This window comes from Borostomias antarcticus (assembly GCF_949987555.1).
Source record: "Borostomias antarcticus genome assembly, chromosome: 1".
Taxonomy (NCBI): domain Eukaryota; kingdom Metazoa; phylum Chordata; class Actinopteri; order Stomiiformes; family Stomiidae; genus Borostomias; species Borostomias antarcticus.
Window position 1 is genome coordinate 52,762,823 of NC_140234.1, and position 12,500 is coordinate 52,775,322.

Below are 12,500 nucleotides of genomic sequence, written 5' to 3' on the forward strand. Positions count from 1 at the left end.
TACAGAATTTGTATTACAGTTTGCCCATGACCTTGCTTTTGCAATATTTCTTCTTTTTCAATTTTGTTACAGACAATTTAATTAAATGTTTTTCTCTAGTTTTGCAGGAGTGGGAATAAAGCATTGCCCTTGAGTCCAAGTTTAATGATCGAAATATGTGTGTGTGTGTGTGTGTGTGTGTGTCTTTGAGCAGGTGGATGTGTGTGTGATTGAGTGAGTGACAACGGTTAGCGTGTGTGCGTGCGTGTGCATGCATGTGTGTGTGTGCGTGTGGTGCGTGCGCGCGTGTGTGTGTGTGAGAGAGAGAGAGAGAGAGAGAGAGAGAGAGAGAGAGAGAGAGAGAGATGAATTATGAGCTGGTGCTTGGTCTCTGCGACTCTAATCTGTTCTGCCGGGGAGATGGGAGGGTAGACAGCCATCCATATGTCTGCTCAAGGATAAGCTAGGGGAAAGATTAAAACCTTGTCTGACTCCCAATTTTACCACAAACTTGAAATGAATATCACCCATGGCTTTTATGGCCAGACATAGTACTATTTTAGTAATAACAGCCTTCTTCTGAAGTTCTCATTCACCCTGGTTCAGAATGACTGTTTTAATTTGTTTGAGGAGACACAGACATGTACGCTTATTGTAAGTGTGTGTCTGCTTATTGTAAGTGTGTGTATGGGTGTGAAGTGTAGGGAAGTGGGGTTGCGTGTGTCTGGAATGTGTAAGAGGAGTGTGATGGAGATGGATGCTGGCCAGTGCTGACGGAGGATAGGAGAAGAGGAGGGGGGAGCGGAGAGAGGGGCGGAGGAGTGCAGGGGGCGGGGTCACGACGACGCCTTCCGCTGTGCTGTTGATTAACAGTCCCCCCCCTCGTCCCGGGTTCAAGGAGATCTGGAATGAGAAATTCCCGACCCAGACGGTCAAGGTCTCCACCTGGCCCTTCCTCCCCTCATCTCCTCCGCCTCTATCGCTCCGTCGTGTCATCCTCCCATCCGCACGTCGACACCGTGTGCCTCTACTCCCTGGAAACTGAGCGTAACGTAATGTTCCAGGCTCATTAGCTAAGGCAGAGGTCATCATTCATGAATAGGATATCTCCTCCTTCCATCTGCAGTACAGCGGATGTTTCCGTGGGCAAGACCTTGGCCGTAGGAAAACCATTCCCCTGAGCCCATAATGTTTGGATGGTCCAGGGGCGATAGCCGTGACAAGCGGAGAACTCCCCCTGAGAGTTAATGGTGCCAGGGTGGGCTACAGCACGCTGGGGTCTTGGCTGAGCAGATAGGGCTGTTTGGAAAGATCCCCAGGTTAGACTCAGGGTAAGCTGATGCATTTGACCATCCCTTCCGATAAAAAAACATTCCTGAAAGGTAGGAGTTGGCTACATGACCTGGTTTCTTTATCATCCGGTCTCAGGGGGAGGTACGGCCATGCCAAGTGACTCTATTAAAGCGAGGCAGACGTGATTCGTTTCCTACTTCGCCATTCGTCTGATTTCCCGGCGAGAGGGAACAAAGGGGAGACAGAGAGGGCGTGATGATGTGTTGAAAGGTTACCGAGGTAGACTCACTAATTAGCCGCCGCAGGTCTCTGACACCATTAATCCATACCTGTTAATGAACGCGTATGCCGCCATGCCAGGGGACTCCACATTATTCAATACTGAAATATAAACGGCCTGTGCGCTCGAACTGTGACTCACTGATAGAGCACCTCTGACATCTCCGCTGGTTTGCGGCGGAAGCCACAGGCATTTCCAGCACGCTACAAATGCATAAATTCATTCGCAAATTAGCATTCATCTCACTAAGGATAAATAAACCGCACAAGGCCTATTTCCCAGAGAGAGGTTATTGAGAATCCTGCACACACGCTCGCCTATAGGGTTTCTTTGATGTAGTGACTCAGAGTAAAGTGTTTGTTTCAGTTTGGGATAGCGTTGGGGTTCGAAAGACACCTCATTGTGTTCCTCACTGAACACGGTGAAGTTTTTTTTTTCGGAACCGCGTTGAAACAGTCAATGGGCCGCTGCTCACCACCACTTTGTCTCGTATAGTTTATGAAAGCGAGGGTGTCCAGACTATGAGAGGGAACTGCTCAGCTTCCTCCACCACATCAGACAGAGTGGAAAACACTACTCAGCTGTTCTCTCCCTACTTCCTGGAACGCCAGGGATAGTCATTGTTGTGTGGTACAATTACGAGACCTGAGGGGGGAAAAAAAGGCCTCTTTACAAGTTACCGCATCCTCTCGCTTTCAGATGAAACCGCACATTTCAAGATTCGCCTATTTTTACCCACATACGCTCCAGAGGTCTGTCTGTCTGCTCCATCCTGACATGCCTTGTTTGACTCAACTCTTGTCGTGTCCCCCCAGTGCTCACGGACAGGCCGCCGCCCATCATACGCCAGGGTCCGTCCAATCAGACGCTGGGCATGGACAGCGTGGCCCTGCTGAAGTGCCAGGCTTCGGGGGACCCCATCCCCTCCGTCAGCTGGCTGAAGGACGGGGTCAGTCTGCTGGGAAAGGACCCCCGTATGTCCCTGCAGGGGCTGGGCAGCCTCCAGATCAAGAGCCTCAGGGTGAGAGCCGCTCCACGCCACCGCGCAGCACACACACCGCTGACTGGACTCATGTTCCGCAGGCTGTAAATGTGTCATTTGTTATGGCGCTAACCTTGTCCGTAGTGGCCATTACCTCCCTCCCGCCCCACCCACCTTCCTCCATTCACCTTGGCTGTTCTCTGTCCCCTGCCTCATCCCCTCGCTGTGCGTGACTCAGTCTACTCAGTCTACTCAGTCTACTCAGTCTACTCAGTCTACTCGTTCATTCACTTGTTCTTTGTTCATTCACTTGTTCCTTGTTCAGGTCCCTGGGAAAGTAGTCCTTTCTGTCTGTGATCTCCCCATCTTATTTCCTTCTCTCTGTGTTCCTCAGGGTGTGTTATATGTGGATCATTTGCTTCTGTGTGTGTGTTTGTATGTGTGTGTGTGTGTGTGTGTGTGTGTGTGTGTGTGTGTGTGTGTGTATGTGCGTATGTGCGTGCGTGCGTGTGAGAGAGAGAGAGAGAGAGAGAGAGAGAGAGACAGAGAGAGAGAGAGAGAGCATGCATGCGGTAGGACATGGCTTAGACATAACTGAGATGGACAAGGGGAATCATACTGCCTTAAAGAGATGAAGGGGCGGCATTGATTTTTGTAAATTGTTTGATACTATCACTTAGTGACACGACGGCTTTTACAAGACTCAGCTGTGGAGGGCTGGCATGGATCCAGCTATAGAATAGAGACACACACACATACACACACAAACACACACACACACACACATTTAGGGTAGATTGAATTTAGAACACTCACGTCCCCCTTTCCTCACTCGGAGGCCTCGGTGGAATATCCATTAGGTTTGACAAAGCTGCCGACCACTGACATTTTATTAAATAAATCGAAGGAGAGGCAGGGACGAAAACCAACAAACAACCGGAGTCCGACGGGCGGAGAGACAAGCCAGCTGTCATCGGTCCAGGGGGTTTCAGCAGCCCGCCCTAAATGAATTACCTTGCCTTTGTTGTGGTTAGCGTAGGGGAGAGGGGGGGTGAGTAGGGGGGCAGGTGGGCGGTTGGGGTGGCATTAGGGGGGGGGGGCTAAAGTGGTAGAGAGGGGGGCGACTAGAAAATGGATTTCATTAGGAAATTAGCGTCAGCACTTTGGGGCTTTCGCGATGACACATGGCCGCGCCCGCGGCGGAGTAAGCCTCCTGATGTCGCCGCGGCACCGCTCTGACTGGCGGCGACGGAGGCCGCTAGTGTCCGCTTGTTGCTGCGCGCTCCGATCTGAAAAACCCTGACGGCTCGTTTAGCAGCCGCGCCCCGGCGTGCTGACGGTGTTTCGTGTGCCCTGTCCCTCCCAGCTCTCCGACTCGGGGGTCTACACATGTGTGGCGGCCAGCTCCAGCGGGGAGACGTCGTGGAGCGCTTTCCTGGAGGTCAAAGGTGAAGATGTCTATTCGTTTGCTTGAGCCTCGATAAAATCCGTACTCACCCCACACCCTTTCGCTCAACACATCTGCTTCTATCTGGTCCTCTCTGGTCAGAAGCAGGAGGGGTGATGGTCATTAAGAACCGCGATGAGAACGAGCTCCCTGGCCCACCGTCCAAACCTCAGGTCACCGACGTCACCAAGAACAGTGTCTCGTTGTCCTGGCAACCCGGGCTGGCGGCGGTATCTCCCACCTCTTCGTTTGTCATCGAAGCCTTCAGGTTGGTCATAGATACAGTAGCATGTGTATTTAAAAATAAACCTCCTTACCTGCTGGCTTTGTGCATGGTAATGGTCAGCACAATGTAGTGCCCTTTTATGACATCCACTTGCAGCCAGTCGGTGAGCAACAGCTGGCAGACGGTGGCGGACCACGTCAAGACCACCCAGTTTACGGTCAAGGGGCTGCGACCCAACACTATCTACCTGTTCATGGTCCGGGCGGTGAACAGCCAGGGTCTGAGCGACCCTAGCCCCATGTCCGAGCCTGTCAGAACACAAGGTACTGGACCCAACCAGCACAAAACTGCATGAATGTTAAAGACGTATTGGAACTGTTACTTATATTGGCATAGTTATAGCATTCTTTAAAATACAATCTAATCTCAATGGTGCAGTAACACTAGGACACTGTGGGTTTTCAGGTAATCGTTTCTCACTATCTTACTCCACGATTTCCTATTTCGCTTCCCCTGCTCCTATTTCTGCAGCTTTAGGCAGGGAAAGGTCATGATGTTCCCCTTCAGAGTTCGATAGCTATCAGACACCCTCAGCAGTGTGTGTCCAGCAGCTTCACTGAGATACCACAAGAACCTTCCAGAGGTCAAACCCTCCATCTCAATCCAGCTCAATACAGCTACGCTTAGGCAATTATGTTAAATAAGCATGTCTACTTTTGGAAGGCCTAACTAAGTTAGAGCCAAATCTGCTATGTTAATGATCATAACCATAGAAAATGACTGCATCCAAACACAAAGATGATTAGATCAAGGTGCTGTACAGACCACAGTCTCCATATTACGTTTATCTGATAAGTCCACTGCCGCAGTTAGCTCTGCAACCTTTGACTAAACCCTGTCAAAGCTCATGCCAGGAGTCTATTTGATTGCCAATTTATCTCTCTTGTTTTGCCAAGGGGTCTGTATTGATGCACAGAAATGCATATTGATGGTGGCGGTCAATGAAGATTAATCGATTTTTCATCTCATCCAAGACTGCATTTGGACTGTCCAGCTCTATTAGTGGACTTCCAGACTCTTAACGGTCCTGTTTTCTCACTGAAGGCTGGTCAGAAATATTATTTCCTGTGGTAAATCATTTGTGTCCCAGTAAATAAGTCCATGTACTACAGTATGCTCGCAGTGTGCCTCTCTCTAAAAACCACACCGTGGATGTCATGCATTGTGATTTGAACGATGAAAACACAGGCACTTGTGAAATGGGAAATGGGCCGGAAAATGGTGTCATCATGTCATTCATTTATCTTCCCTCAGATACAATATGTCGGAGGTTATGTCTTATATGAGTTCACTTCTTGATGTGGTTCTTCAGGCAAACCTCAGTGAGAGAGACAATTCCCACAGCCCAAGCCATCTTTATCTTTCTCAGACCCAGAAAATTGCTTTAATAAAAGAGGAATGAAGTCATTCTAATGCAGATGAAGCCACTCTTTTTAAAATGAAGTCACAATCGCAGACAGAGCAGGCGTCTTTGTGGAGGCCGATTGGCTTGTTCACTTGCACTTTCAATACCACCACCGAGGGTCTCTTTGTAAGGAGGAATCAAGTGAACTGGAGTGAATCAGTGATGTTGAACCTTTATACGTTGCTTTGCAGTGTGCTCTCCTTTCTCTTTCCCTCTTGTTCATTGTCTCTCTTTCTTTCTTCTTCTCTCTCTCCCCCCCCAGACATTAGCCCTCCAGCTCAGGGGGTGGACCACAGACATGTGCAGAAGGAACTGGGAGAGGTCATAGTTCGCTTGCACAACCCTGTCGTCATAAGCCCTACGACCATTCAGGTCACCTGGACGGTGAGTCGGGCTACGGACAGATCCATCCAGCTGGCTTTGCAGTCCGGGCAAGCAGCTCTGTCTGAAATGCTCCTTTATAAAACATATGCATGCTGACTCCTTATAGGTCTAGATTGATTTCAGAAATTCCACTTAAGTTTTGTTCTTTTATGCATTCATGATTTTACAACCTCGAGTCCTATAGTCAAGAGAGTTGCTATGAAAGGGAAGATGGTTCTTTGAAGACAGCAAGGTGTTCCCCAGGGTGTGTATATGTGTTTTATGTTAGGAAATTGGAGTCAACCTATCCCTAGGACTGCAGCTTTGAAACACTGTAATTGCTGGCTTTAAAGTGAACATCAAACAGCTGAGGATTTTGTATTTCTGAAGCTGCAGTGAACATCAGAAGACACATCAGGAACATCTGGCTGCTCATCAATCTTACTGTAGTTACTTTTTTTTTGTTAATTTCTAATTAAGACACAGGCTCCTCACAGACACACGTAGATTGAAATTAATTGTGTATATTCTTCATTTTTGTGGTCCTCCATCTTGACAAGTGCTGCAGACATCAGTCTTCCTACCACCCTCATTTGTGTGACCCCCCACCCCTCCAACAAACACAAATACGCACCCTCTCTCTTCACACACACACACGCACACACGCACACACACACACACGCACACCCATTGCACATTGGATTTTTTTCAACCCCACATGAGGATAGACATGTGCCAGAAAGACCTGTTTTAAATAATGTGGATCCTAGGGTACGCTACCGTACATCATCCAGGTATTTAACCACAGTGTACTGCTGTGTAGTATTAGCAGCTTTCCTAGTGACACGTTTATTGACCCCTCTAAGAAGTCCTCACCCGCAGACATACAGTCTAATTTAATGCTAAAGCATTGCTTTATGACTATGTGCAGAATCAACACAGAACACAGCCACCTAATCAATCAGGCCACATCCAGCAAACAGAGTGCCACTCTGGAAAGCTTTTATATTCCCAAATCATTCCATTAATGAAAGTTACACACCAAGCGGAGAATCCATTTTGCTGATTTACTCCTGCTACAGTACACTGGTGAACAAACAGCTGTTTAATATCCCACTTGAAAGCTTCTCTCACTTTTCCCACTGTTAACAAGCTATTACTGTGAGTTATACCAGCACCCCACCCTTCTACCCTGCATGCTTTCTCCATCCAAATAGGCCCAAGTTGAGAGAGGAGGCCCCTTATCAACGGGCCAGGCCCTACAGTATCACACCTCCAGGCTCTCTGTCAACTCTATTGGACAGATCTGTCTTTAGAACCCACAGTGTGCATTCTCTCCTCAGCTCCTCTGTGTGTTTCTGTGGGTGTGTCTGTGTATGTGTGTGTGTGTGTATGTGTGTGTGTGTGTGTGTATGTGTGTGTGTGTGTGTGTGTGTGTGTGTGTGTGTGTGTGTATGTGTGTGTGTGTGTGTGTGTGTGTGTGTGTGTGTGTGTGTGTGTGTGTGTGTGTGTGTGTGTGTGCGTGCGTGCGCGCGATTGTAACGCCTGGCTGGAACTGGTCTCACTAGTAGGTATTTACGGGACCTGTGAGACATGCATATGTATGCCGTTTAGCACCACACAAGTCCTGAAAGCATTTTTATGCAGGAGCTGGGACTGGCCTCTCTGGATACTAATTGAGCTAAGTGTGGCAGACCTGATGATAGAAGGGCCATTAAAACAGTAACAGCCTCTAAAGTGGCATCATGTGATCCTTGGTACGGAAAGGGACATCTGTTGAACAATACCATTTTATGTACTGTGGCGATAAGCACTGCTCTGCATGCCTGCCCTGTCTACTTCTGCTCCTAACACATTGGAAGTGAACACTCCTCTACCCATGCTGCTTTGCAGGTGGACCGCCAGTCTCAGTTCATCCAGGGCTACAGAGTTCTGTACAGGCAGACGTCTGGGCTGTCCTCCCCAGGACCCTGGCAGACCCAGGATGTCAAAGTCCCCTCAGAGCGCAGCGTGGTCCTCTCTGCCCTCAAAAAAGGCATTGTCTACGAGATCAAGGTCCGCCCCTACTTCAATGAGTTCCAGGGCATGGACAGTGAGTCCAGGACGGCACGTACTACAGAGGAAGGTATGGGACCATCAACGCTCAGGATGTTCACTTCTGACTTTGTTATATTGTGCTGCTTGTATTGAGGTGGTTTGTGTCCACAAATATTCGGTATGACTGTTTGACATGCTTGACATCTTTCTTTCAGGCCATGGTCATGATATCATAGATGTCACATTTTGGGAGTTGTGCGTATGCGTGCTTGTGTGGGCATGCGTGTGTGTGTGTGTGTGTGTGTGTGTGTGTGTGTGTGTGTGTGTGTGTGTGTATGTGTGTGTGTGTGTGTGTGTGCAGCCTTGTCGTGCACGCTGACCTTTCTGCGGTGCTTGTTTGCTTATGATTGGTGGTGTTTTCGCTGGAACTCTCCTCATCCATCACCCTCCAGCCACAGGCCTAAGCTGTGATTGGACACAGCGCTCACTTCCTGCTGCTAGGCGGAGCTGTCGCCCTCAGCCTGACGCAGACACACACACACACACACACACACTATCATACCACACACACACACACACACACACACATACAAACACACACACTATCCACTATCACACCACACACACACACACGCACACACACACACACACTTTCTCACACCACACACACACTGCAAAGCCTCCAGCCTGCAGTTTACCTGCTCTCCCCGTCTGGCAAGACTGTGATTAACCTCATTACCTTGGCGTTTGTTATAGGGAAAGACAGATGACACCAACGCTGCCACCACAATATCTTTAATACACAGGGTCGCGTTTCCCAGTTACGTAGCTTAGCGATCTACGAAGGTTCTTAAGGTATACCTTAGTGAAGGAGCTGTTTTTCCTACCAATGTTTCCCAGACTCTCCCTTAGTGGACATCAATACGATCAACATTATTATCAACATTATGATATATCGTAAGGTAAATCGTAAGGTGCTGTACAGCGTTAGGTGGAGCTGTCCCTGGAAATGAATGAATCGATGCTGTGCACATCGATTGCTCGTTTATAAAGCCAAATATATGACGTTACGATATAACAAGTGTTGTCATCATCATTTTACTGTACCCCAATCTAATATTAACAAAAAGGAAGCTACGCCTACTAAACTTCATCAATTTAAGAGTCAAGGAGAGAGCTTGTGATAGTTCCAATTCATACATTATAGCCTACAAAATATACAATAAAGAGCATTAATCGGGACATATAAGCCTAGTCTGGGACTTCTTGAAAGGCCAGGAAAAATATTGATAATGATGATAGCTAATGATGATGACGGTGATGATAATACTGTAGCTAAATGAGTGAATGATTTTGTTCTCAACCGGTGTTGTGAAAAGTTGGCATAACCTCCTCAGGATGACCTACCACCCATTATGTTACGGTATGTTCAATTCATGGGAAGCGTATCCTGTCAGGTAGGAAATGTCTATCAGAATGTCCTACGACCCATTATATTGTGCTTAATTCATGGGAGGCGCATCCTGTCAGGTAGGAAATGTTGATATCAATTTCGACATTTCCTACCTGACAGGATGTGCTACCCATGGTTTAAGCACAATAAAATGGGTCTTAAGGCATTCTGATAGACATTTTCTATCTCACAGGATGCGCTATCTATGAATTAAGCACAATATAATGGGTGGTAGGTCATCCTGAGGAGGTAGACTAACTTTTCAGAACGCCTGTATTTGGAGAGGATGGCACTGTCCAGGAGGACATCCATAGGACTGAAGTGGCCCTGATTAAATGATTAAAATGAACCAAATGGCTATCATTAATTTTTATGAAGGTTATTGTACACTAATGATGTAATTTGTGCAGGTAGGTTAGATAGATGTGCACTATATTGCAACTCTCCTTTTTAAAAGTATAATTTTGCTCTAATCAGGCTAAAACTATAACGGGATTAACGGAGTGCATCGCTAAGGGATGCTTACAATGGGTTCTGACCGCCCTTAAAGGAGTAGTAAAGGGAAAATGCCTGTTTTCAGGTTACTTATGATCATATACAATGGTTCAGATCAAAACGTTGACAAAACTAGCACTTTTGAGAAAGTCTGATAATTGCTCTACCACCGTTTCGGTCATACAATGGATGTGGATGGGCACCTTGAAAAATCTTTTAAAAACATGTTAAACTCTCAATTTCAAAGACAAGAAGCTCACCGAGGGGGTAATTGGTGTACGTTGGTGTTCTGACATCAAATTCGCCGCAGAGTATGAATCCTGTAGGGTTTTATTGATCATTTTATGAAATCCATTGACTTGTATTGACGCGACCGTTGCAGATGTGTAGATCAATCCGCAGAGGGGATTCAGGAAGCGGAACTACTTACGGTAGCTATTGTTATTGTTTATGTTGCTAGGCTAGCTAGTTTGCGGATGTTTACACACATATGTGCTGCGACTAAATAGTTCTATGCTAAATATTTAAAAAAGCCTTTCCAGATGAACTAGAATCTTACTTTTTGGTGAATTATATGTCGGAACGCCAACTAACACCTCGGTGAGTTTCTTGTCTTTGAAATCAAGATGTTTTTGAAAGATTTTTCAAGATGCCCACCCACATCCATGGTATGACCAAAACGGTGGTAGAGCAATTATCAGACTTTCTCAAAAGTGCTAGTTTTGTCAACGTTATGATCTGAACCATTGTATATGATCATAAGTTACCTTAAAACAGGGCTAAACATGCATTTTCCCTTTACTACTCCTTTAAGAGAGTATCCCTTAAGTAAGGTATATCTCAGCCTACGGAGGCTTTGGGAAACGGTGTGCTGTCTAAAGGGAGAGCCCACGAAGTATCTTACCACACACACAGTAGCGCTACGATGGCTCTGGGAAATGCGGCCCAGTACCTTAGTGGGCAGACGCACTGTACAGAACGACATATGCACAGCACATGCACTGCACCACACACGCACACACAGCGTCCGTACACAGAGAGCCCCCCACCCACACACCCCACCTCCCAGCAGATATGAGACAGTTCACATCCTGTTGAGGTGACAGGCCCATTTATTTCCCCCGGTCTCGCTGGAGGGACCCTATCTCCTGTGGCCAGCCTGTGTATGCAGCACTGTATAGACCCTATACTGTAGCTGCCAACACATCACAACCCTCCCCCCACACACACACACACACACACACACACGCATGCACCTCTCCCCTAAGCCCCACAACACCTGCATGTCCCAGCTATATTACCAGGCCTGATAAAACACCGTGCTCCTGTTGTATCTGCAATGCATCCTGGTCCCTCAGAGAGGGGTCCGGCTCTATTTATGTGCCGGCTCTAATGGACGTCTGTGGCTGGCAGCCTCACAGCGCTGCGGGCTCCTCAGAGACCGGGGGACTTCAAACCAGGGCGGCTAGATTGATTGGGAATTGTAGTTCTGAGAGTGATTAAAGTTGAGAGTGTCCATTAGTTAACACAATTAGAGCGTGCCCAGGGTCGGTCCGGGGGGACCCGGGGATGATGCTCATTGGCAAAATGTTACTTCACTTCAGTAGGTGAGTTTATTTTCTCTCTTCTGAGCCCATTTGGGACATTGGGAATCCAGGCCGGAGATGGACCAATAGCCTCTTTTTGAATTACAGCTATATGTAAAACACTAGACAGACTGCCTCAGAAGCGGCCCGTCTAAACACACAGCATCGTTACAGGACAGTGCTGCTCGGTGGGAAAGGGGTCTTATTTGGCCTCATCCCTCCAGGATGAGTGGTGTCCCTAGGGCGCAGTGGACGAGGGCCCCTGGCTGCTGCCAGTCTACCCAGGGTCCAGATTAGCACTTGTTTAGTGTGGGGGAGTTAGCTTAGCCTAAGCCTCCAGCTCGGCTGTGGGCATGTGGGCGAGACAGGGGGTCACATTCCTGCCAGCCATACATCACCACGCTAATGGCTCTATTAGCGCAGCCTTCAGGGCCCCTAATGAGAAATGTGTATTGTTTAGTGCAAATATGCATAATAATAAGCTGCTAAATCATTCATAACATTAACTTTGAACGACATTGCCCCCGATGGCTGCCGGGTGATGCAGTGTTTTGTCACCTGCGTCTAACACTGCGGTGGCGGAGGCCTCTAAGCATGATGGGAGATGGGTCTCTCCCCCGGGTAGATTGTCTGTAATCTGGTGAAGGCATTTGGTTGATCACCGGAGTCATTCGTCTTCCTTCGCACCCGGGCCTGCTGCCGGTCTTTCGGGAGGGGGGTGGGGGGGGGGAGAGGGGGTCAGCGTGTGGCAGGCCACTCTGAGGGATGAGCGCAGACTCGCGGGGTGACGCGCGCCGTTTTGGGGGGTGGGGGCCCAGGCGAGGTAGAAGCAGAGCGGGAGTAATTGACCTGTCAGTATTCTGCTGTGGTGTGACTCCCCTGCCAGTCACTGCG

The 12,500-nt window shown here is 48.1% G+C and overlaps 1 protein-coding gene across 1 annotated transcript in view; it reads left to right on the forward strand.

The window, feature by feature from the left end:
• The window catches only part of robo2 (roundabout, axon guidance receptor, homolog 2), a gene marked incomplete at both ends in the record, with an annotated part of 297,263 nt that overhangs the window by 252,192 nt on the left and 32,571 nt on the right, over nt 1-12,500 (forward strand). The window contains 6 exons of the mRNA XM_084436465.1: nt 2,368-2,573; nt 3,901-3,982; nt 4,084-4,249; nt 4,364-4,530; nt 5,935-6,056; nt 7,929-8,160. Coding sequence (XP_084292591.1) covers nt 2,368-2,573; nt 3,901-3,982; nt 4,084-4,249; nt 4,364-4,530; nt 5,935-6,056; nt 7,929-8,160 — 975 coding nt within the window. The remainder of the gene's footprint in view (nt 1-2,367; nt 2,574-3,900; nt 3,983-4,083; nt 4,250-4,363; nt 4,531-5,934; nt 6,057-7,928; nt 8,161-12,500) is intronic.